At 34.6% G+C, this 27,170-nt stretch overlaps 2 protein-coding genes across 13 annotated transcripts in view; both read right to left on the bottom strand.

Annotated features, from left to right (window-relative positions):
• Nucleotides 1–798: 798 nt before the first annotated feature.
• LOC128989087 (uncharacterized) lies at nt 799–7,070 on the bottom strand. The gene is made up of 2 exons (XM_054410945.1): nt 7,052–7,070; nt 799–3,614 (listed from the first exon to the last, which is right to left on the bottom strand). The coding sequence occupies exons 1-2, from the start codon at nt 7,068–7,070 to the stop codon at nt 799–801; spliced, it is 2,835 nt and encodes a 944-aa protein (XP_054266920.1).
• Nucleotides 7,071–8,133: 1,063 nt separating this feature from the next.
• The window catches only part of LOC128988339 (heterogeneous nuclear ribonucleoprotein Q-like), a 51,777-nt gene continuing 32,740 nt past the window's right edge, over nt 8,134–27,170 (bottom strand). For 3 of the 12 annotated variants that reach the window (XM_054409534.1, XM_054409535.1, XM_054409540.1), the window contains 3 exons: nt 26,244–26,306; nt 17,747–17,912; nt 8,134–9,624 (listed from right to left, as the gene is read on the bottom strand). In XM_054409534.1, coding sequence (XP_054265509.1) covers nt 9,440–9,624; nt 17,747–17,912; nt 26,244–26,306 — 414 coding nt within the window. In that variant the 3' untranslated portion in view covers nt 8,134–9,439. The remainder of the gene's footprint in view (nt 9,625–17,746; nt 17,913–26,243; nt 26,307–27,170) is intronic. The other 9 variants (XM_054409541.1, XM_054409539.1, XM_054409536.1 and 6 more) reach the window with 8 other exon arrangements.

Genomic DNA, 27,170 nt, shown 5'->3' with positions numbered 1-27,170 from the left:
ATACTAAAACTAAACTCAATTACCACTTTCCTTCAGATCACTTTGCAGTAAAACTAAAACATTTCAAAAACAAGTTAACAAATACACTTTCCTTGATCAAAATCGTGTGTTTATAAACAGAAACTTCAAATTTAATAATTGCATACTGAAAGTGAGGTTATAAAGATAATAACAAATGTCTGACAAACATTAAACAGCTGATGAATAATTTATAAACTGTGTATTATATTCTTCAATAAGAATTGTATTGACTCGACCTTTAAAGGGCTGTAGGTCGTAGCCCTTAGAAAAAACGTAAATTCTAAGGAAGTTCGGCAATTTAATTTGAGACATTAATCTTGTAGATTGGTCCAGTAATTACTGAGAAAATAGTGTTACAACTGTGTATTAAATATATAGATAAATAATTAGTCTTTCAAACACTATACAACACGTTTTTAGGTTCAGCTGGCAACACAAATGGTGATCTAGAGAAAGTAGTACCCGCGGTCCGTATCACTCCTGTTAAAAGTCAAAGATGGAAAGAGAAATAGACTAGATAATGAGCAGAAAATAATTTAATTATTTACAAAAGAAAAGTTACTCAATCATAGTAAAATGCTACCAAAACTATTATTCCTGTAATCACAACATATCAATTCATTCCAAAATCATATGTGTTAAAATTATTAAAGTTCATATTTTCATAGCAGCTGGAAAAGACAATACAAAATATAAACCATAGATTATTTAAATCAAATGTTTCTATACTATATCCAACATTCTCCCACCTTTTGACTTGCAAAGTCAAAATATTAATTATTGCTTCAGGTATCTTTGTGGTGGTCTAATTTGTCTTCCTCTTTGTGTGTAAACAGGTTGATCATGTTCACGATCAACACCTTCAGCTACTTGTTCATCTTCCATTTCGAATGTTTCATTACCATCTTGGTTGTCTTTCTGCTGGACCAATTCAAGTGGAAACACATGTTGTATGGGTCTCAGCACTGTTCCTTTTGATGTTTTCATTTCCACAAGACGTATGTTGCCATCTTTTCCAGGAAGTATCTTCTCAATCTTCGCCAAAGGCCAGTCCATCCGTTTGGTATTGTCTCTTCCAAGAAAAACAATTTCTCCAATTTGTACTTGACGAGATCTCTTCTTCTTCGAATGCAACACCAATTGACTTAAGTATTCACTTCTAAATCTTTTTTCAAGATCTTCTTTTAATTTTAATTTAAAGTTCCAACGTCGAGACAAATTTGTGTAGTTGATCTGGTCCAAATCAATAACTCCATACTCCTTTGTACCATTCGAAAACATAGCTGGCGTCAAAACTTCCATGTCAAGGCTGTCTTCTGAAATGTAAGTCAAGGGTCTATTATTTATGACAGATTCACAACTGCACAAAACGGTAAAAAATTCTTCATAACTCAAACTAGCTCTTCCTAAGACTCTGCGAAGAAGCTGTTTCAATAGTCTTATGAGTCTTTCCCACCAGCCTCCCAATCTGACGATTTTATCAAATCTGGAGAAATATCTGTAATACCAACAATCTGGTTCAGGTTTTGAATTAATCAGAATCTTTGTAGTTGATTTGATCTTCCTAAGTTCAGAATTTACTTCTTTCTCATCACAATCATCACTGAAGTTTTGGTTAGGCCACAAGTTTGATGAGTTTCTTAGCCATTGTGGTCCCTCCCACCATTTCGACTCTACTAGCTGCTTAGGAGAACATCCACGTGACGGCAAATCAGCTGGATTCATATGGCCTGGAACATGATTCCAAGATTCAATGTTACTAAGGGATCTTATTTCCTTTACTCGGTTCCAAACAAACACTCCCCAGTAATCTTCTCGACGAATCCATGAAAAAACGGTGGTTGAGTCGGTCCAATAAAATGTTTTGACATTTTCAAATCCCATACTCTTTAAGACGTTGTCAGTTAGACGAGCGCCAATAGGAGCCGCCAATAACTCCAGCCGAGGAATGGTCATCTTCTTGACAGGTGCAACTCTACTCTTCGCTTGAACTAATTGAACTGTGGTATGTCCATTAGATTCACCCCTCAGGAAAACCGCAGCCGCATAAGCGTCCTGGCTTGCATCACAAAAACAGTGAACTGTCCAAGAAATATTCCCTCCGATTTCATTTCCAAAATATCTTGGAATTTTCAAATTTGAAAAAATCTCAAGTTGCCTTGCCCAATCTAAAAACAAAAGTTTTATCTCTTCTGAAACCTTGTCATCCCATCCAATTTTACTTTCCCACGTTTTCTGCAGCAATATCTTAGGCAAGAGTGTAGCAGGACAAGTTATACCTATGGGGTCAAACAACTTGTGAGCAAAAGACAAAATAGATCTCTTCGTGACTATTTCAGGCTCTTTAAACTCAAAGTTTTCAAAATTCAACTCAATCATGTCAGTATTTTTGTTCCAATTTAAACCTAAGATAGGTGTCAAGGTAGAATCATTTTTGAAACTCTGAATTTCTGTGTACTCCCAACTCCGAAGACAGAATCTAGCATCTTTCATTACAGAAGTCGCTTGATCTACAAATTGATTCAAATCTGAAAAGTCATCAAAACTTGCCATACAGTTATCTACATAGAAACTTCTCGACAGTGTCTCTACTACTTTTCTTGAGTAGTTTAACGATCCAGAATCTATCAAGTCTAATGTTTTTTCTAAATGAAGTTTTATTACTGCACTTAGCATAAATGGGCTACAGGTAACTCCAAAGACCACTCTAGCGTGTCTGTAAACAACCAATTGACCCTCTTCATTAATCCACAAAAAACGAAGAAAATCTCTATCGTCCCTATGTACACCAATCTGTAGAAAAGCCTTCTCGATGTCAGCAACAACTCCATATCTGTGTAGTCTAAAACGATTTAATATGGACGGAATCAATTCAATAAGGTTGTCACCTTTTTCTAGACAATCGTTCAACGAGGGCTGATTCTTTTCTTTAGCAGATGCATCAAATACAGGTCTCAATTTCGTGGTAAGACTGTTTTCTTTTATCACATGTCGATGCGGTAGGTAGTGACCAATTTCCAAATCGGCATCGTTAACCTTCTCTATGATACCTAATTCCTCCCAGTCAGACAACACCTGTTGATATGAACTAAGATATCCACTAGAATTAAGTTTATTTGTAAGATTACTGAGTCTCTTCTGTGCTACTTTTAAATTAGTAGGTAACGGCGGGTGATCATCAACCCATGGCAATTTGACCTGATATCTGCCATCATTTTCCACTGAAACAGATTCTACAAAATGTTCCATTGTTCTACTTTTAACTGAAGATTCACTCTTTACCTCCACTGGATCCTTGATTCCTAAAACATCCAAACTCCACAAATCTGAAATGGATTTATTATCAATAGGGGACAGTAAAGAAGTTACTGCCATAGAACTGGACCTGTCATTCCCTTCAACTGTAGTTCTTCCCATTAAAGTCCAGCCCAACAAAGTGTGCATTGCAACTAACCCGTTGGAAAGCAGATATCGTTTCTCAGTGTAAAGTTTCCCTGCAACGTCTGCACCTATCAGAACTTCAATAGGTCCGTCTCCATCTGTTACATTAATTCCCAGTGTTCCAAGCTCAATGGACCAAGGACCAGGCTTAACTGTTGTAACATCGTTAAATTATATCAATGTTAAATTATCAATGCTATTTTTCCTCGGCAAGAAATGTGCTCCGCGTTTTGAGAATATAGTTCCGTATGTTTTTGTAATTTGAAGTGGTTTCCATGCCTAAAAAAATGCTTTAAAGGTATTTTCTTGTTTATTAAGATCGTAGGAATGTTTTAAAAACGTTTAAAAGAAAAGTCCAGTAAGTTCAGAAATACCGAAACTATAAACACGAAATGACAGGTTAAATCGTAGTTATAATAGTCAATCAGCTGCTCATAGTATTATTATCTTTAAGTGTTGCCAACCTATTTCCAAGCGTACACGGATTACGTGCATAATAGAACCACGCTGTTTTGTGTTGTTTCGTTGGAATCCTGATGTGCGGCAAAGTATAAACCGTACGGCAAAGTATAAACCGTACGGCAAAGTATAAATATGCAGAAATTAGCAGCTTTCTGTACTATAAACAGTACAAGGAAGCCAACTTTGTCGGGTGACTGTAGGAAAATTGTATTTGTAAGCAATCACGTGCATCGATTTAGCTAGTTTTTGCATTTTTGTTAATACAGTAGTTCAACATACAGTGTGATTGAAAAATCCCGGAACAATGTAATATATTTTTTCTACAGTCACCTGACAAAGTTGGCTTCCTTGTACTGTTTATAGAACAGAAAGCTGCTAATTGCTGCATGCTTATACTTTGCCGTACGGTTTATACTTTGTCGTACGGTTTATACTTTGCCGCACATCAGGATTCCAACGAAACAACACAAAACAGCGTGGTTCTATTATGCACGTAATCCGTGTACGCTTGGAAATTGGTTGGCAACACTTAAAGATAATAATACTATGAGCAGCTGATTGACTATTATAACTACGATTTAACCTGTCATTTCGTGTTTATAGTTTCGGTATTTCTGAACTTTCTGGACTTTTCTTTTAAACGTTTTTAAAACATTCCTACCATCATAATAAACATGAAAATACCTTTAAAGCATTTTTTTTAGGTGCGGAAACCACTTCAAATTACAAAAACATACGGAACTATATTCTCAAAACGCAGAGCACATTTCTTGCCAAGGAAAAATAGCGGAGTGATACGGACCGCGGGTACTACTTTCTCTAGGGTACCATTTGTGTTGCCAGCTGAACCTAAAAACGTGTTGTATAGTGTTTGAAAGACTAATTATTTATTTTATGCTTTATAGTGACTGTAGGAAAAATATAATGTGTAACACGAGTGAAAAAGGCCTTTGCTGCACTCGAGATCATTCCATTGCTCTCGTGTGCAGCAAAGTGCCACTTTCACCACTAGTTACACAAATAACTATTATACTGTTATAAAGGAATGAAACTTGGTAAAATAATTATAGCCATAAATGTCTACCTACTCTTTAAAGCTATTATTCCTTTTTTTTATCCCTTAAGGGAGCCCACGAGGAGTCAGACGAAATTCTTAAATAGCGGCCTAGGTCGAGTTTGATATCAAATTAACACAGCGGCCTAGGTCGAGTTTGATATCAAATTAACACATTCACTGCGGCTCGTCAATGGCAGGCATAGCCCCGGTGCGGCGCAGTGTTGACCCAACCCATTGCCAGGCGGTTGGCTTTCAATTCAAATATTTCGGTCCAACGAATAGCAAATAACGTGTGGTGATGTGATGCGTTACGACAAGTCGACGTAGTTCGCTAAAACACCCACAGATAGGCTTACTGCTTGGAACGTAGCCGGTCCCATTGTATTGCCAATTGGAGGAGAAAGACGGAACAACAAGTTGATTTCTAAGCTTGCCAAATGAGGATTTTATAGGGAAATTTACCACCAACCTACACCACAATTATAGACTGGTATTAGAGAGAGACACCAACCAGAGAAGAAGTCGAAGCAGCAGTCAAAGCTCTAAAGAGCAATAAAGCCCCGGGCAGAGATGGGATAATAGCAGAAATAATACTGAAGAAGGGAGGGGGAGTAGTAATAGGAAAGCTTTGGGAACTGATTAAAATAATCTGGGAGAGAGAAGAAATTCCAGAAGAATGGAGGGAAGCAATAGTAGTCCCCATTCACAAGAAACGAGAGAAAGAAGAATGTAGTAATTTTAGAGGCATATCACTCCTTAGCATACCATACAAAGTTTTATCAAAGATAGTATTAAATCGGATCGAAGAATATACAAATGAACTAATCCTAGATCATCAGGCTGGTTTCATGAAAGGCAGGTCCACAATGAATTAAATATTTATCCTTAAAGAAGTCATATCAAAGTATTGGGAGTTTAATAGGGAGTTTTTTGCAATATTTATTGATTTCCAAAAAGCGTATGATAGCATAAATAGAGAGAAACTGTGGAAAAAGATGGACAAATTTGGAATCCCAACCTAACTTATAAACCTTGCTAGAACAACTGTAGCAAATTTCACATGTTCAGTAAAAGTAAATGGGAGAGTCTCGGAGCCCTTTACAGTAAATGCAGGGTTAAGGCAAGGGGATGGGCTCTCCCCAATCCTCTTCAACCTAGCAATAGAAGAAGCTCTACAAGAAGTGGCAACAATAGATAAGGGAATTTCAATTGGCTCCAGAATTAACATATTAGCGTTTGCAGACGATGTCGTCATTTTTGCAGAAACTTTAGAGGACCTACGCCAACTAACAAAAGTATTTATGGACAAAACAGGACATTTAGGACTAAAAGTAAATGATGGGAAAACCAAATATATGCAATTTTCAAGAAATCAAGGTATAGCCCAAGACCCACTGCAGGTAGATGACCATAAATTTGAAAAAGTAGAACATTTTAAGTACTTAGGGGTTATCTTATCCAGGGAAAACAAAGAAGAAATAGAAATTCAAAATAGACTAAATCTGGCAAACAGATGTTTCTACGCTTGCAACAGACTGATGTCCTCTAAGTTATTGTCAAAAAACACCTAAGTTAGAATTTATAAGACTATAATCAGCCCAGTATTATTATATGGAGCTGAAACATGGAAACCAAATAAAAAAGAAAAGAAGTTAATCACATTCGAAAATAAGATTTTAAGAAAAATCTATAGACCAATTTATGAAGGTGGTGAGTGGAGGAAGAGACACAACAGAGAACTGAGAGAACTCTACAGAGATCCAGATGTGGTGTGTGAATTTAAGTGTAGAAAAGTTAGATGGGCTGGACATGTTTTACGAAGAGAGGAGCAAAATAAATTAAAATTAGTTTTACTACGAAATCCCGAAGGAAGACGACCGAGAGGAAGGCCAAACAAAAATGGTGGAGCCAAGTAAAGAAAGACATGGAGCAACTAGGAGCAACTGAGGAGGATGCAGAGGATAGAGCAAGATGGAGAGGCTTTGTTGGTGCGGCCAAATATCTTCTTAGATATGCATGGCCCTGAGAGTAAGAGTATTAGAGAGAGACACAATACTAACGTGTACCAACCGTCCTCGGCTAGAGCCATACTAACTGGGCAAACAATGCATTGCGCACTGTGCTCCCGGTGACGCAGCCGCCTCACACCATGGCACCCCCTGCGTCACGGGGTCACAGTCGCAGTGAGCGTGTTAAAGGTCTCTGTTAGTAAAACACAACGCCACAAACCCGAACTGAAATGAACAAAGGAGTAAAAAATGACAGATGTTCAAAGATTCTTTACATTTACAAAGCACAAAGCTTATTATACTGTGGGGCGCTCATTAGAAGCCGGAAGAAAATCATGAACGGAAGCATAGGTCGATATGCACATCACATTAAAGGTTAGAATACAATGCCGCAAATTGGAGCTCAAAATAACAGCAAAGTAAAGAAACAAAATGGCAGATTTAAAAAATATTTGAAAGGATGCCATTTTTGACTCGGTTGTCCGTTTGAGTTCGGTTTGCGACAATGTGTTTTACTAAATCAGACCTTTAATTTGATACAAAACTTGACCTAAGCCATTTGAGAATTTTGTCTAACTCCTGGGCCCTTAAGAGGTAAAAAAGTAGGCTAGCTTGAAAGAGTAGACATTTATGGTCATTATTGATATAACAAGTTTTATTCAAGTTCAATCCCAATGTGATAATTGATATTACTTTATCTATAAAAGTAAAAAATATATTACACTGTTCCGGGTCTTTTCAATCACACTGCATTTATTGTATATGTACACTAATACAATTGTAATAGACAAAATTATTGAATCACTTAATGTTACTAAATAGCTGCTTGGTTTCATTAGCGAAATTGAAGTCATTTTGAGAGGTATCTTTACAAATTTTGTCATTTTCTAATGTAGTTTGTTTAAATAGGAGGCAATATGACAACAAATATTATTCATCACGAGGACAAAAAGTGTCTTTTCAACCCTCGCTTATTTTTCAGGATTGAAAAGTCACTTTACAAAAAATCATTTAGTGATGAACGTACAATACTTATGAACCCCTAAATAGTGATATATAATACACTAATCCAGCTTTTACTCTCAACTGCCACTTGTATTCAAGTATAAAGTTTGAAATAGGGATCATAAATAAAAGTGTTAGTTATAAAATGTTCACATACAACTGTTTATTGAGACATGTAGGTCCATCATACATTTGCTGTAACAGGGAAATGTTTTTCAGAGCACTTTTGACTCAAAAAACAATTATCTTGTAGCAAAACTTTTAAATTTTTTGTTTAACTAGGCATTTCTAAAAGATGATAGTGTTTTTGTATAAAGTAAGCTGAAATGATTAAGCATAAGCATGTCCTACTGTTTCACTAAGTATGACGCAAGACAATATTATGTAAAATTTGATGACATAACAAATTTAATTAAAACCAGGGAACAATCAAACATAAAATTTACTTTAAATGAAAGTGTTATACTAATTACTAACAAAGCTAGAACTAACACACATTTTCATGGATCAATAGTCTTCTTTAACACAGTTACAATAACAGAAACAATTACATTGTTATTATTGCAGCTTAGTACATATTGATTATAACACAACAATGGATCTTCAAGAGCCATTTATATAGCTATATTTGTTTCTCATCAATAAAATACGTAATGGTCTTCAACAAATGTATGGTTTCTTGTCACTACTCAATCAACAATTTAACATCAAGTTAAAATTACAACTAAAATTTCTTGCGTCATTCAACTTAAAAAAAAACAAACAGAACTGAAAAGGTTTGTAAGTTAACTAGTTATAAATTATCTACTACTGCATCCTACATATAAAATGTAAAAACAAATAAAAAAACAGCAAGGTTTCGAAATGATTAACAGAAACCTTCCAGCCAATAATAACCAAAAAAGATTTAAAACAATAATTGATAACCAATAACAGAATATCCACAATCGCAGACGCTATGTGGTAAAACTTAATGAAACAAATTGGCAGCTATGCCGTGGGAATAAAAGATTTTGGAAGCCCCCTAATGGTGTGACGTCTCCAGAACTAGGGGGTGAGGGGGGAATGTTACAATATTGTCATGCATGCGTACACACAATTTTGAAAAAATTTACTCGCAAATTTTGTCAAACTACAAACGTATTATATTTTAGTAAAAAAAAAGGAAGAGTATGTTATTCGAGACAGCATCAACAAGACACAAGCTGATGGCATCTGTTAATTTTAAGCGGCATGCTGCATGGAAAGATATTACAGACAATTCCGAACTTTGCACCGAGAACAGATAAATTTTAAAAATGAAAACTCATAAGTGAAAACCGAAAACCAAATCAAACAATTTTGCTAAAAAAAATCTGTTTCTACACAAAGGTCGGGGAAATGTGAGCAACATCTCGGTTTCCACACTTCAGCATGTCTCTCAGTCCACTTTGTCCCTGTACATTTAGCTCCATTGGTGGTAACTGTCTTGATACCACTGTGCATCGCTGCCAGAGCTGTATCCGCCGCCGTTCATGCCGTAAGCACTACTGAGAGGCTGCTGGGCTAACGGCTGACTGCCCCAGCTGCTTTGATAGCGCCTCTTCGTTTCCCCCTGGTTCTGGTGACCGCCGTCGAACTTGCGTTTACCTGAAATACAACAACTCCAGTAATCATTGCTTAGACTTGCCACAAGCAGTTGTCATGACATGGTTTTAACTGTTACCTAACAACTATTGTCTTCTTAGGGTATACAATGTTTCAAAACATCATACAGTGATACAAGACAATCAATTAAGTCTGGATTTATGAATTTGCATAACCATCCACATTAAAACCATGCCATGCACACACATATTATTACAGAACTCCTTGGTATTAATTACCACTTTAATACAATAATAAAAAACATATTTTTTCAGTGAAGATATGAAGACTGCGAAAGAAAGGCCTACAAGGTGGAGGACAATTACAAATTTGTATTTGAAAATTTTATTAATTTCTGCATTTTGTGTGCCTACTAGTTCATTGAAATGGCCCATTAAAAACTGAAGCTCGAGGTTAAAGTTTTGCATTTTATAAGAAGCATTATCTCACCAAAAATAAAACTATGCCCATATCAATGTTTGCTCTACAGATTATTGATGGCAAATCGAGCTTTAGGTAGATAATCATTTACCTATTTATCTAAGGATTCAGCAATATGTTATATCACTCAGGAAAAGTATTAAATTTTTTTTTATATAGATCAAAAGAAAACCCTACAGCTCTTGAAGCGGTTTCTCATTTGTTTCACAACTAAAAGAGTAGATGCTTCATCATCCACTGAAATAGACCTGGCACCTTGCTCACATGCAACCTTGACACACTTGAGAGTTCTTCAAAATTACCTCCTTATGCACTACCCAGAATATTTAATCAGGGCTTTGAATCATGATTTATGAATGAAATGACGGTGTACCAACATAAATTCTTTCTCAAACACAGGTACTTTGTCATTGCATTTTAATAAAAAATACTTTATTTTAACTCAAATTGACTGATCTAATAACTTCTAAGATAATTATTTGTCTCAAAACTAACCAATGTAGGTTGCATAAACATTTAATATTTGCTGTTTATAGTAAGCAGGGTTACCACTCAAATGCGCAAATCAATCTTATGGTTTTATATACAGTTTTTCATACAAATTAGTATGTTTTTTATGATGTTGATAAGGGTCATGGTGCTTAGGCTGGTTGCAGATAGAATCATGTCATAGCGGACCTCACAAACAAATAGAAACAAACAGTGTAGCAGCACTGCAGCCATGTTTCCACATATAAAATTAAGTTATTCAAAAATGCAGTTTTGTACGATTTTTATCAAGTTTTCGTCCAATTTTTATTGCATAATCATCTATGAAATAACGAACAGCTGTTCGGGTTAAGTTAATTTTTCCTAGCTGTCACTGCTATGCTTCCAAATGTTGTTTACAAATACCGCAAACTTTTTCAATCATGTTTTGAAAGCAAATCCCAACCAAGTGAGATTAAAAACGTTTTTTAACATAACGGATTTAATTAATCGCAAGTGCAATAATATAGTGTAATAGTGTAACCGTAAGTGAAATTAAATAACTAGGCAACATCCAGTTCAGGAACCAGAGATTCTTTGTGTTGTTCTTGGGTTTTGATAACCAGAGAGAAGACCTTGAATCAGTGTTGTATACGGCTGGGAAACTTAAATTTAATAACGATCGTCACCGATAGCTTAGAAACATGGTTTCCACTCATTGACGGCGCTTCAATGGCGGTTGTGTAAAGTGTAAAGTAAAAAGTCACAACTGCAGTGGGTGATTGTAACAGAGGTTTACGGATGATGCTAAACTCGCTTTTCTAATGTATTATTTTCTATTCCTACCATTGACTATACAGGGTGTTTTGGTAAAGTGTAGCGGGCTATGCAGATTCAGATTCTACATGCAAAAATAAGTCAAAAATATACAATAATTTTTTTTCGGCTTAGTTTAGCCGTAATCCGCCATTTTTTATTTTTTTGAAAATAATTAATAACTCTACAGCCCTTGGAGATATTTTTATGAAACTTGGTATAAACTTTAAGGCTACACGTATTAACATTCTCCTAATATATCTTTGATCAGGCTCATCAAATGTCAAAATGGCGGCCATTTAAAATTTTGTTTTAGTCGCTGTTTTTAGTTGATTTTTACTTTTAAAATTTTAAATTGCCGCCATTTTTAAATTTGATGAGCCTGATCAAAGATATTATCGGAGAATGTTAATACGTGTAGCCTTAAAGTTTATAATAAGTTTCATAAAAATATCTCCAGGAGTTTTTGAGTTATTAATTATTTTCAACAACATACAAAATGGCGGATTACGGCTAAACTAAGTCAAAATAAAAAAAAGTTATTCAACATTTTCAACTTATTTTTGCATGTAGAATCTGAATCTGCATAGCCAGCTACGCTTTACCGAAACACCCTGTATATATACATAGTCAATAGTACCTACTCACTGTGTGATGCAATCGCTGGACCATACAGCCAATAGGCCCATAGCCCATCTTTTGGGTAATTATTCATTACAACCTTTTGGACGACGATCCTTGAAACCGGTACTTTTCCCTAGAATACACGGCCTACCTACTTAAGAAATAAAATTACAAACGTCCAAAAACCCAACGTTATGTGATTTTTGTCACATTTCCTTCTAATGTTAATAGATAGCCTATACCAATCATTGTTTAGAGAATACATAATCTATTAAATAACAAAATGTTGTTTGTATGAGGTTGTTTTTTTTTCAAACTGACACCGATAAGTTTACATTAAAAGTTGTTTACAAATAAAGCAATTAATGGGAAATAACTTTGATTGCCGATAACGTTTTACGAGAAAATCTAAAACCAAGAGATCAATAACCTCGGGACTTGTTTAACGCATATAATTGGTCGGCTGTACTATAGTTCTCAACTGTGAACGTTGGTTTCTGGTACCGGTTCTATTCCTTAGAACTGTTGGTACTGTTGATAGCAGCAAGAATCATTTTTAAGTACCAACACATCACTGAACTTTACAAATTAGTTATCGTTGGTGTTGCACTTATTTAATACAGGCGTATTCAATTTAATTGATGTCTTAACTGTACAATTTTTGCTTTTTCTTTCTTGATTCCATAATGTTAGTTTATGCTAAGAAAACGATAACGCATTTTAGTAAAACATTTATTCAGCAAACCATCATGAATTGTTTAAACGCTTTACGTTGTTTATGTATCAATATTTCGTGGCCTATTTTGGTAATTTTTATTATAAATTACCAATCTAAATCGTCATTTCATACTGACTTCATTTCATATAGTAAGCCGTCATTTCGACATCATTTCGGGTCATCTTCGGTCCAAGCAAATATAAATTGTTATGATGAAATTTGATGACATTAACAAAGATTTCAAATACTAGTTTTATATGTACTTTGTTATGCTTAAAGCGTAGCAAATTCCCTAATTGGTGTGTATGTCTGTTGGTAACGCATTAATGTCCTTAGTTTCTGAGTGTTTCATGGAAAGGACAAAAGCACCTTCATAATGAAAATGTCAACCCGAATAAAGTGTTAAATTGTGAGGTTGAGGTAGTACCTTAAATACTTCTAACCATTGTGGAAGGTAACTTTCAATTATAGGCCTACCTTAGGGCTATGCCTCATAGATCTATAAAGCATTTTTTTAGTTTAATCATTGGATTTAACATATGGACCAACATGACCCGGGTTACATTTAATTGCGAAGCATTTGTTTTGGCTTGAAACTGTCAGATACTGTATTTGTGAAGGATGATATATAATAGTTTTGCTAGCACATCTGAAAATATGCAAACCAACTTCTGTTCTTAATAAGAAGGTTTCAACTGACTACGATAAGATCCCCGTGCGTAGAACGGGCACACAGCTAGTGAGGTTATAATAGTATCAAAGTCACTATTGTCATTCTAGTTCATAAGATTTAGATTTATATTGCTTAAAGTATAGAACACAATAAATAAATATGTGAAACAAAAACATTGAAACCCGAACAGCCAACAATAAAAGACAAAGATACAGAAAATGCAATTCTTTTCTGAAGATTGTATTTTTATGTTCTGGAAGAAAATAAAAATCCTGTCCCGTCCTGTTCAAAACTAACAATTCAAACCCGACCATCCCTAATGTTTTATGATAGGAAACTCCAGGGATATTATAGCATCAGCAGGACATGTCTGCAAGTTGATTTTTTTGAGGTCGCAGAATAAACTAAATTGGATCCAAAGTCATCGAGAATCGATAACTGTTTGAAGTTTTAGGAGTCTAAAATCAGGAGCAGGCCAAAAATTCGTTGACCTGGCGAAATTCGTTGACCTGGCGAAATTCACGGTTTTAAGGTTTTTCCGATTGAGTGGGTACCCTGAATACAACCTGCATTATAGGCTTATTGCAAAGATGAGAAAACAGTCATTAAGTTTTAGACAACTTTTTTAGACAGAGACCTCAAAGTACAGTAGAACCTGGATTATCTGGGGTTGTAGGCCATGGATTACTGAAAACCTCATTAACCCAATTTAATTGAGACATGAAATACTGTTCAGAAGGAAAAATAAATCAAACGCCTATGAGTGGACAATAGTTCTTTGTTCTGTCTTCCTTAGCATTGTTTTGCCAAGAATGGATAAACAATCAAAATGTTTTAATGTATTTGGTAATCAGATAGTTTATCTGTTTCAACAATTTAATTTGTCTAAATGTAATAAGACTTGACCTCAATGTTAAAGCGTCCAGTTATTCTTTTTTACAATTCAATAATTCCTACAAATTTACTTCAAGTTGAGAAAGTTGTCCACGGATTATCCATTGAGGTTCTTTCAAATAATCAAGGCTCCAAAGTACTAAATGGTTAATCCAAATTATATGTAATGCATCTGTCCATATTGACTCGACATCAAAATTTTATACTTAACTAGTAATCTTAAATAAATATTTAATTCATGCACACTTTCATACTAAAAGCCATCATGCATTCAATTTACTATGCATAGCCTAAGGAGCCTATTATATTTAGTGTGTAGGAGCCTAAAGTTAGTGTATGTATAAGCTCATGAGCATCAAAATGTAGGAAACAGCTGGCTAACATAGGTATTTCTGTTATAACTAACGTAGCAGTGTCCCTAAGGATTAAACTGAATATTATCAGCTACTACAATTAAAGAAAGCAAATTAAAATTAAAATTCATTGTGTAGCCCCTGAACTGTTGATTAGACTCAAATTTAAGGTACATACCTTCACGTCCACAGTTCATAAATGTATGGTCAAACCCACTACATGTTTCGCCTATACATAAGTGGTCCTTCAAGAACGTTTTGTCCATTGTAGACTCGTCAAAAAACATTTAAATAAATACACAAAACATGATACATTGTACGAAACATTTAACACTTAGTAGGCCTACTATTTACCGGTTGCGGTACGGAAGCAGACTGCACCCGTGACTTGGCAGTCTGCTTCCGTACCGCGACCGGTAAATAGTAGGCCTACTAAGTGTTAAATGTTTCGTACAATGTATCGTGTTTCGTGTATTTATTTAAATGTTTTTTGAGGAGTCTACAATGGACGAAACGTTCTTGAAGGACCACTTGACAATGCCCATGTATAGGCGAAACATGTAGTGGGTTTGACCATACATTTATGAACCGTGGACGTGAAGGTATGTACCTTAAATTTTAGTCAAATTAAAATGTCATAATAAGACAAATTTTTGAAACAAATTGTAACCAACAAGCGAATATTTTGTCTTTCACACCAATAATGGCACTCTTATTCATACAGTATCATGTAATTCAGTTTGAACTGTTCAATAACTTATTATTTGTTAATTTATTCTACTAACATATATATCTTTAGACTGTCATGATTGAATTATGTTAGTACAGTGTACAGTAGAACCTCGATTAACCGGGGGGTAGATCAACCGGGCAGCGGATCGTGGTCAATAAAGATGCCTCTTAAACTATGTTACATAACCTCAAAAATACCAAGATAATGTTATAAATTGTGTTTAACACACTCACTCCCGTGAGATGTGAGACCTTGCATACAGAGGAGTATGCCGGCTGGGACTGAACCTGTTAATATGTTGAATACGGTATGTGTTTAATATGTTAAGTCAAAGTCTAATATGTTGAAATGCACTGTATATATAATTATTTCTGGCCAATTTTATATGCAGTTTTATTGTTTTCTAAACATCACAGTTCATTTGACAAAAATAAATGGAAGCAAAACAAAGAAATAGCCATTGATAGCTTCAAGGTCAAGCTACGCGCGGTCCTTTGTATTATCTGGAGGCCACCCTTATATAGCGCGCTGCGGCGGTTATGTTAGGTTGGGTTATCATAAATATGTTTTTTAGACTTTACTCGTTTTGTTATGAATCGAACAATACCAGATGAGTCATACTTTCGACCTCCAAATCCCTTCCAAGTAGGCCAAGATCGGGCCATTGACCAGAGCGGGCGCATCACCTGTCACCAAGACTGTATCTGGTTCTGTGTCCTGAAAGTAAATAAAAGATGTATGTGTCCTGAGTAATGACTTATCTGGTATTTTTCGATTCCGAATTCATAACAAAACAAGGAAAGTCTTACAAACATATTTATGATAACCCAACGTAACATAACCACCGCAGCCCGCTGTATACCTACTTGGCGGAGTACATGTGGCAGCTAACAGCGGTGACACATTCAACTCCATCCTTGCCAACATCGCTGCCTTCTGGGGGGCAGAACTCAAAGGCCACTTATCGTAATCATGTCAAATTTGGACATAAAGTATGTTCTTTTCAATTATGTAGTAATTGTTGGTCTCCAATAAAAAAATCCCTCTAAAAGACATGGCCTCCGGATAATACCATGAAGTACCCTATCCGCTTGCACTGACATTTTCTGCTCTTTACACATCCGTCTGCTGTGCGCTTGCTATGTCACAACAGTTTGTGATTGGATGATTAGTAACATGGCATCTTTAGTAGCCTTTGGTGTTTGGATGATTAGTAACTATGAAAACTTGTTGAATGTTTGTATGAAGAGAAGCCCAAGAAAGAATAGAATAACTACTAAGAGAAAGAATAAGCGGTTCATTGTTATCTTTATCTAATTTTACGACTGTTATTATTATCACTACTCTTGTTTTATACTCTTTTATGAGTTATCTAATGTTTTTATCGACAGACATTCTTCTGACCTGAAACAGTATAATGTGTAGCACTAGCAGTAGGTACTAGAATTTCTATTAATCTGTTCTTTACGTGATTTATTGCTGTAGTGTTTAGTAATTTTTTTGTTTGAGTAAACTGTGGTTTTAAACGTTTTTGTTACTACAAGGTTAGTAACTTGAAATATCATGATTGTGCAATAGCCTACTAATTGTATTTTTATGATAAAAAAAAATTATAATCGAGGTTCTACTGTATAAGCAAATTTCTACTATACAAAGCTTGAATCATACGTTCACAATAATTTTACCCAACAACTTTAAAGTTTACATTTTATTTTTTTAATAGTTTAGAATACAACACCGGTTTTTTAAGGTTTTGAAACCCCTGTCATTTCTACATCTAAATTATTCGAGAGAATGTTGGGTTAAGCGAAAATAGGCCTACACCAATAATAAAGAGATGTTAATAGACCAACAAAAACTCAAGCCAAACTAATACTGAAATAAATCACAAGTCACAAGTATTACTTGAATAGAATTCTGATGAATGTATGCAATGTGTTCAAACAATGATATATCACTGATACTGATATTATAAACTTTGAAAAATAATTTACATCATTACAAATTATACATTTTATTTCAACTAGATGTCTAACAAATCAAGAGCTAGCTACAACTTTTTGAATAATTCCTTAAGTACAAAAGTAGCAATTTTCCACTGAACACAAATATATAGCAGGCATTTTTAGTTAACATTTTTACAATGGTGTAGTTTGTGTTAAGTTCTAAGGATAAAGTATTCACAATGTACTGTGATTACAGTCCAACGATTGATAATTACGCCAAACACACAATTATTAAACCCACATCCATGCAGCATGCGACTGTAAGGCTCATACCAAGAAAGCATAAAAAGGGATGTTTCCTTAGGCCAGAAAAATTAGTATTAGCTCTCAAACAGCTAAAATCAGCCATATGTTGCTGACTGCTAAAATATTGAAATGTCAAGAAAAGTAGATACAGACCATCCTCACCTGGTAAACTTCCCTTGGCGCGCAGTCCCCCACGGACGGGCGGACGAGCCCCCCCACGGCCCCCTGAGGCTGCGACCCCCCGGCCCCCCCTGGGACCCCCACGGATTGGGGGCCCACCTGCTCGGCCACGCGGCACTACTCCACGCCCACGCCCAGCCTACACACACAACACAACACAACAACACATTAGCAACATCATCAGTGCCACAGTACCACAGTACCCATCATCAGTTGGCTACTATCATATTGATATTCCATATTAAAACTGCAACTTTCAATCAGACTCAAGGCAGTAACTAGGTAATAACTTTGAAGAAACCAGTTTTAATAGAGAATATTTAAACACAAAACTGCATTTTAGCAGCTACACTTTAAAATGTTATACTACACTCCAGGCTCGTGGACTGGAATTCCTGAATTATTCAGTTTGGACAATTAATTAGGATAAAATTCATTCACAGGTTTGACACTATGTAACATTTCTAGTGTAATATTTTTTTGTTTTAAAATTTATTTGGTGCTATTTTTTGTGAAAGGTTCTATTTAAGAATTTTAACCCTCCAAGTGTCCATAGTTTAGGCCTTAACCCTCCGAGTGTCCATAGTTTAGGCCTTAATGTCCACCTATTTTTGGCCCCTTTGCAAGGTTTTATTAAAACGGATCTGAGAAGCTTAAAACAATGTTAATTCTAATGTTCTATATACCATTTTGTTTGGAAAATCATGGGCTTCAATATTATATATAAAACATAAGGAACATTTTTTCAAAAAAAAAATTTTTAGGTAAAAAAAAATATAATTTCGAAAATTTTCAAAAAAAAAATAAGTTCGCGCTCAATAAAATTGTATAAATTATAGGCCTATAAATATTTGAAAATAGCCACTTTGTTCTAAATTTAATGAGGATTACAAATATATAATCATATAGCGAGGTAAGTTATCAAATAAATAAGTTATGAGCGAAAAACGGATTTCAGTACATAGCGTTTAGCTAAGAATGCATAGCCTAACCATAGCTAGGAATCTGGCTGATAATTTACATCAATATCACTACCTACTTCTTCAGGATCATCAACCAGCACTTCAAAACCACTTAAATCTTCTTATAATGCACCACGTATATCACTACTTTTGATTTTTAACACTAAAACAATGATAAACGTAATAAAACACATCAGTCATCGGTCCGGGGGAACCTAGCTGTTTACAAATACACGCACGTCAGCTGTCTGCTACAATATTTTCGGAACTAAAATGAATAGCGCTTAGAGACAGACCTCTGGAGAAAGCTTAGAATATTACGGAAAGAACGATACCTAACTCGATCCAGTTCAATCCGATTCAGTCAGTCATAGAGCCTTCGCCGTAAACGATGTTTGTGCGTCATAAAAGTGACGCGTGACCCTACACAAAGTGTGTTGTGCGTCATTTTTATGACGCGTGACACTCGGAGGGTTAATGTCCACCTATTTTTGGCGCATTTGCAAGGTTTTATTAAAACGGATCTGAGAAGCTTAAAACAATGTTAATTCTAATGTTCTATATACCATTTTGTTTGGAAAATCATGGGCTTCAATATTATATATAAAACATAAGGAACATTTTTTCAAAAAAAAATTTTTAGTTAAAAAAAATATAATTTCAAAAATTTTCAAAAAAAAAATAAGTTCGCGCTCAATGAAATTGTATAAATTATAGGCCTATAAATATTTGAAAATAGCCACTTTGTTCTAAATTTTATGAGGATTACAAATATATAATAATATAAGGAAGTAGATTTGCAAATAAATAAGTTATGGGCAAAAAACTGATTTCAGTACATAGCGTTTAGCTAAGAATGCATAGCCTAACCATAGCTAGGAATCTGGCTGATAATTTACATCAATATCACTACCTACTTCTTCAGGATCATCAACCAGCACTTCAAAACCACTTAAATCTTCTTATAATGCAACACGTATATCACTACTTTTGATTTTTAACACTAAAACAATGATAAACGTAATAAAACACATCAGTCATCGGTCGGAGGGTAACCTAGCTGTTTACAAATACACGCACGTCAGCTGTCTGCTACATATTACGATCGGCTCAGATAACGTACAGCGCTGAGACAGACCTCTGGAGAAAGCTTAGAATGAAACGGAAAGAACGATACCTAACTCGATCCAGTTCAATCCGATTCAGTCAGTTATAGAGCCTTCGCCGTAAACGATGTCTGCTTGTCGAAAAATCGACAAGTAACACTACACAAAGTGTGCTGCTTGTCGAATTTTCGTCAAGTAACACTGGGAGGGTTAAAAAAATAACTGATTTCTTTTTTAATAACAGAAAATTGAGAGGGGGGATTCTTCACAGTAAATATCCATAAAACTGTACAATTTCTATGTTAAAATTCCTGCCATCGTATGAGGCTATTGTAAATACTATTAGAATCTGTTGCTCATAAACTAAAACAAAATTGTTTTTATAATTTTATAAGGGATTTTTTGAAATTGCAGATGAAAAAGCATGTTATAACCTTGTACTGAATGTTAATTGAATGCTTAGAATTAAAATACAGTTAGTTAAAAATAATTTTGGATATAAATTTTCTAAATTTCTTGTACGTATTAATTGCAATCTGTACATTTAATTTTCCGACAACTGACCCTTCATCCAACCTAAGGACTGAATATTAGAAATACCAACGAATGGGACTCTTATTCAAATATACAGCAAAGATATCAGAAAAGTGGTAATAATGTACGCTTATTAAAAACCTTGCTATAAAAATGCACTATATATCTTGTTGTCTATTAAGTTTCTTAATTCAACAAAACACTCAAAATCATTAAATGGTAAGCATTTTAGCTATAAAACATAAGCAGCGTTATGTTATCACGCTCTGTAAAAGACAAATCAAAAAGCAGTCACCTATAAGATGTTTAAAATACCAATCAGTTATTTTATACATCTTACATGATCCATAAATAATGAAACCAAAAGTTAAATATTTATCAATCTTAAAAGCAATACTAACAACCAAGGAATGATTGTTTAAAAAAAAAATTGAAACTTACAAATTAGGGTTAGTTCAAATACAAAAGAAAATCAAACGGGATTCCAAATTAATGGAGTTGTAGTATTCAGTGGAAAATTATGCTCTTATGAGCTTAGACAAAAAAGTTTTTGTAAACAAAATTAAAAACCCAACAAAACTAATTGGATTATTACTGTAACATAAATTTAAATGAACATCTGAAACACAAAAGTTAGTTTTGATATTCATTCCACAATCACAATGCTAGGTGCCAAAGAATGTTAAGATGAGAAGGATAAGGATGAAGTACATGAGGTGTAAATAATCAACTAAAAGATACCAATGACTAGCCAATGATACCAATGTGAATAAACTAATTCTAGAGTAAAAATTGCAACATCAAGAAAGTGAACTTTTATACATTCTGTAGTTTTTTTTTTCTAGTGCAAAAGACTGAGAATTCTTTTTAGCTCAGAGTTATAAAAATTAAGCTTTGCCATCATCAAACTAATGAATATTTCAAGACGAACCGTTTACAGTCATTATATAGTACAGGAGCTGAGGGGGTTTGAGCATGCATGAAAGTAGTACGCAATGTTATTGCTGATTATTGTAATATGGACTGTGGTGATCAAAATTACGTATGTCGCCTATTTCAAAAGTGGTCGATAAGGTGGGGGGGAGGGGGCAAACATGGCGGTTTGCGCTATGCGTTAAAACTAGTGATGGGCGATACGGACGCGTATCGCGATACAGCGATACGATACGTATCGGAAAAAAATATCGTATCGCCGTATCGAATCGGGCGTCTGTATCGCGATACGCGAATCGTATCGTCAAAAATATCGAAAAACGATACGTATCGTATCGTTTTCCCCCTCCCCTACCTAACCTAGAAACGGCTAATTTATATAAGGACCTGGGGACCAAGCTTTGCTCGGGGAAAATCATTAGTTTACTCTGAAAACAGTCTTAGTATTGCAGATACATTAATCCATTTCCACACTCCACGCTGCTCGCCTTTACTACTTCCTTTACAACTCCCTACGTCTTGGACATGTTTCCCTATCCTTCCGATATCATTTTAGGATTGCAGATACATTAATGTAGTAATTGTCACAGACAGTTCTCAAACACTGCACTAGTAGATAGCACGTTAGTGGAAATGGACTGGACTGGGATGGGACTGGTACATTATCAAGTAAAAACAAAAAATAGAGACGACAAAAACGCGAGCCTTTCAAGACCGGAAAATGCCGCGCTTCTGCGCATGCGCTAGTAACTGGTGGCGTAGCAGCAGCTATTTCAGAAAGTCACGGTCACTAACCACTAACTAGCGTCGTTGTCGTAGTATTTATCTTGACTGCACTGCAACTGCAACTATAGTTCCTCATAATTATTATTCATATCGTTTGTTATTCTTTATGTTATGATCGAGTTATGTCTGAGTTGAAGTTGGGGTTAATGTTATTGATAGATTTTGATTGCTGCTGTGTTGCGGAGGTCATTTATTATCGATGATGTGCTCCTTCTTCAATGCGAAGATTCTGAGAAATACGAATGGAAGACATCAATAACACTGGAGTACTTTGTAGTTTATGTGGAAAAGTATATTTTTAGTTTATGGACGAGAAGTACAGAAGTATTCCAATTAATAAGCCAGCTATGTTCAACAAGGCAAGGCCAATAAAATAATTTGTTTTATTCACTAGCGCTTTTGAATTGAAACCTAGTTTCTGAAAGCGCTAGTGAATAAAATAAATTATTATGTATTAGCGTTGTTGAACATTTACATTTTGTTATAAATTTCATTGTAAGCAAGATGCCAATAATTCTCAAAAAGCTTAGACTATTAAAAATGAAATGAGAATTGGGATCTTCTCTTTTGGAAAACATGTTTGGGTACAATGAAGATAGATGAATAGATGATAACGGTAACGTAGCTCACCCAAGTTACTTAAAATTTGTTTTATAAAATAAAGGAGGTGCCAGAGGTTACAGTAAGTAAAGTAACACATACATAAACATAATCTGTAAAATTCTTCATTCAGTTACAGTAATTAAATGGTTTGGAGTTAAGTGCGGGAGAACCGTTCCAGTTTCAAGTAGATTGTTGCAAGAGTTGCAGTGAAGATACTAGTGTGATTTTCTGAAACAGCTGCAGCTGTTACAAGTGCTACGAATAACGCTTACTTGCGCATGCGCAGATACGCGGCATTTTCCGGTCTTGAAAGGCTCGCACAAAAACTCCTATTTCAAACTACACATCCACAGAGTACAGATTTTTCAGTTTGCTCGGCCTGCGAGAGCCTGCGCAAAAAAAGCTTAAAAATATCGTTTTGGCATGAATCGTATCGCTCTATGTGCCGATATAAATACAAATATCGTTTTAGGCGATACGATACGTATCGTTTTTCAAATATCGTATCGAAATATCGTATCGTCCCTCGCGTATCGCGATATTCCGATACGATACGATACGTATCGCACATCACTAGTTAAAACGCTGATAGTTCGAAAACGGTAAAAGATAGAACATCGGTTAAAACGTCGTTGGAATTCTAAAAATGTGGACAACAATAATGGTTATTGAGTCCGAGGTCGTATCTCTATAAATAAACAAGTTATTGTATAAAATATGTAAAAATGGACTTTTCGGGTAGTTTTTTTACCGAAAGTAGAATTAATTTGTGAGTGTCGCAAAGAAGTAATACCAAATATCTTTGCTGATAGTTGTAATATGGACTGTGGTGATAAAAAATACGCATTTCGCCTACTTTTCAGGTGGTCGAGAACTTGGGGGGAGGGGGGCAAAGATGGTGGAACGCGCTATGCATCGAAACGACTGTAGCTCGAGGACGGTACGAGATAGGACATTGGTTAAAACGTAGTTTTAATCCAAAAAATATTACCAATAGAAAATGTCATTGGGTAAAAAGTTGTATCTTAACTAATAAAAAAGTTATAACAATAATAAGTTTAACAAAATCTACATCGTACAGCTATTTTTTTCGAAAATCGTATGGATTATTGAAAAATAATAGTGTAATTACCTAATTACTCGGCAAAATATTAACTAGATGCATTTTCTTATAAGAAAAAAATATATTATTACGAATACATTTGGTTTAAAATGTAAAACACGGCCTCCAAACGCCTTGGGGTTCGTCCGATAGGTTGCGTCATAATTGCTGCGCAGTGCTGCTGATATCGGCACAACTGTTAATAAGAACTGAATAACTGGCATAACTGAATAAGAATCTGTTACATAATCATATTGTAATAACCTACAACTTTATAATAATTAAAATTGGATTTGTAGTGGTAGTCTGTATTATGCATTTGATTGCGGCGAAACCCCAAGTATTATATGTAGTTTGGAGGCCATGTTTTACATTTTAAACCAAATGTATTCATAATAATATATTTTTTCTTATAAGAAAATGCATCTAGTTAATATTTAGCCGAGTAATTAAGTAATTGCACTATTATTTATCAACAATCAATACGATTTTTGAAAAAAATAGCTGTACTATGTAGATTTTGTTAAAACTTATTATTGTTATAACTTTTTTATTAGTTATGATACAACTTTTAACCAAAGGACCTTTTCTGTTGGTAATATTTTTTTTATTAAAACTACGTTTTAACCGATGTCCTATCTCGTACCGTTCTCGGGCTACAGTCGTTTCGATTCATAGCGCGTTCTGCCATCTTTGCCCCCCTGCCCCCAAGTTCTCGACCACCTGAAAAGTAGGCGAAATGCGTATTTTTTATCACCACAGTCCATATTACAACTATCAGCAAAGATATTTGGTATTACTTCTTTGCGACACTCACAAATTAATTCTACTTTCGGTAAAAAAACTACACGAAAAGTCCATTTTTACATATTTTATACAATAACTTGTTTATTTATAGAGATACGACCTCGAACCCAATAACCATTATTGTTGTCCACATTTTTAGAATTACAACGACGTTTTAACCGATGTTCTATCTTTTACCGTTTTCGAACTATCAGCGTTTTAACGCATAGCGCAAACCGCCATGTTTGCCCCCTCCCCCCCACCTTATCGACCACTTTTGAAATAGGCGACATACGTAATTTTGATCACCACAGTCCATATTACAATAATCAGCAATAACATTGCGTACTACTTTCATGCATGCTCAAACCCCCTCAGCTCCTGGACTAATAGTTACATGCTATTGTATTTATGTAATACAAAGCATAGTGTCTAAAACGTCTGTTTTAAGGACATGATTTTTAGTGTTTGCAACAAAATTTTGGGATTATCAAACAAATAACTATAATAATAATTTAAGTTTATTTCGAAAATAATTTTTATGTTATATGTTTAAGCTAAAAAAAGTACAAAAAGAAAACATGTTTTGATAAGTATTAAGGATGGACAAATGAGAATTTTATATTTTCAATTTTCAAGATGGATCATATTTGATTATGGAATTTTCTTCAGGGATTTATTCCAACGTCACTGATTTTGGGAGTGCCGATAATGATTTCTCCGTAATCGCAGAAACTAATAAATATTTCAGAGCATGACGGATGACAATGATGTCGTTGTGATTGAAGGGGATGATTTTGCCACTATGACAGCTGATAGGTGATGATGTTGTTCCTGCGATCGTGTTAAAAATAGTGATAGTGCCATTATCAGTGAAAACGGGCATGATAACAGACAGAACACTGTAATGAAGAAGTTTGAATTTTTTATCATTATTGCAAGAATGTTTACTCAGGATTTTTAAAAACATTCCAAGCACTGCACAGGTCCCAGTGGCCTATGTGGACAGCCAAGTTAAAAGAGGACACTAACCTCTAAAAAAAGATTTCCTTGTTTAAAAAAACCCAGTCCTCTTTTGTGCAAAACTATAAATTATAATCCAGTCCATCTTTAATAAATATACATTTGACTAAGAACCTTTGTATTTGTGGAAAACATCATTATATCTTGATTTAACTTTGTAAATTAGTTTTTTAAATGTGTCGAAGTTGATTAATTTAAAATATATACAACAAAAACATTAAAATATTTATTATTTTTACTAGGATGTTGATCTAAATTGTTATACTGCAGTTTAAGGGCCAGGGTATTAATTAATAAAGTAAATATAAAAGATAAGAAAAACATTTTGAAAGATTATAAATATTATTTATAGATGATGAATTATTTTTTATAGCTGGTAATCAAATGATGGGTGTTGATGGTGATAGTGTTCATGCTAATATCTGAACATCCCAAAGTTACAAAAAACTACATTTGTGCGGTATTATCTTATTTACAAACTAACTATAGCACTTAAGATGCTTTAGTATGTTATCTTTGTGTTATTGTTTAATTCTTTATATAAGTATAAGATTCACTTTGTCTAAATGAGTAATAACAACTAAAACAAATAGAAAGTACAGTTTAATATGGAATAGAGTTAAAACTAAACAAACCTGGATCCCAAAGTTCATGTCGTACATCGAAGCTCTTCTGTCCAGAATATCCTCTTCGATATCCTATATGGTGTTCAAAATTGTTTAAGCTAGAGCATTAACTTTACAAGATAGTAAACTAATATGTAATAACTAGTCAAATATAAATCTAGTTTGATACTATATTTCTATGTATGCCAATAAATATTATTTTGTATTAAATTTTGACTGTGAGATTATTAATAATACTATTAATTTTAATTAATTGGTTTGGGCCAAACTTTTTCTTGTGGTCAATTTGTCTATGTAACACTTATTTCGAAATTATAGCATATACTCATACGTTATTATTTATAGTAACTACTATGTAAGAAGAAAAATTTTAAAAATAACTTTATTCAGCATTTTTTAAATCCAATTGTTTGAATATATTTCCTATTATTTTTTAATCCACTAAATGTTTGGCCATTACATGTTATTCATGTTAAAGAGTAATTTTATTTGTATGTATCTTAAAAGTAATCTATTACTTTAACATTATTAGCAAGTAGCAGGGTTATCCAAAACACGAGCAATGGTTGCAAGATAGGTAGGATATGGGTAAAGGGACCAAGCGTCTACCAGCGTTGATCAGCTAAGCATCGATTGAAGCAGCTAATAGCTTAGCAAAGCATAGACTAGGGCCAAAGCGAAAGACTCTTCATTTTTCTGACTGAAAACTACACAATGTTTTTTATTAGTGAAATTAGTAAGAAAAAGAATGTTAGGCACTAAGTTAGTGAGTGGCCACGTTTTTCCCTTTATAAAATTGGATAACCCTGCAATTATCAGGCATCATATCTGAGCCAAACAGGCAAACACAAGGTATGAGTGGCAGATGAGAGTGAACTTTATTACCGACAGGTTTTGATCGTACAAGTAGTATCAATGAATGCTTTACTTTTCCCG

Source organism: Macrosteles quadrilineatus, unplaced genomic scaffold (genome assembly GCF_028750875.1).
Source record: "Macrosteles quadrilineatus isolate MER2022 unplaced genomic scaffold, UCM_ALF_1.0 Scaffold_3__2_contigs__length_128488019, whole genome shotgun sequence".
Classification (NCBI taxonomy): Eukaryota; Metazoa; Arthropoda; class Insecta; order Hemiptera; family Cicadellidae; genus Macrosteles; species Macrosteles quadrilineatus.
The sequence above is the reverse complement of the archived record's forward strand: the minus strand, read 5'-3'. Positions and strand labels throughout refer to the sequence as shown.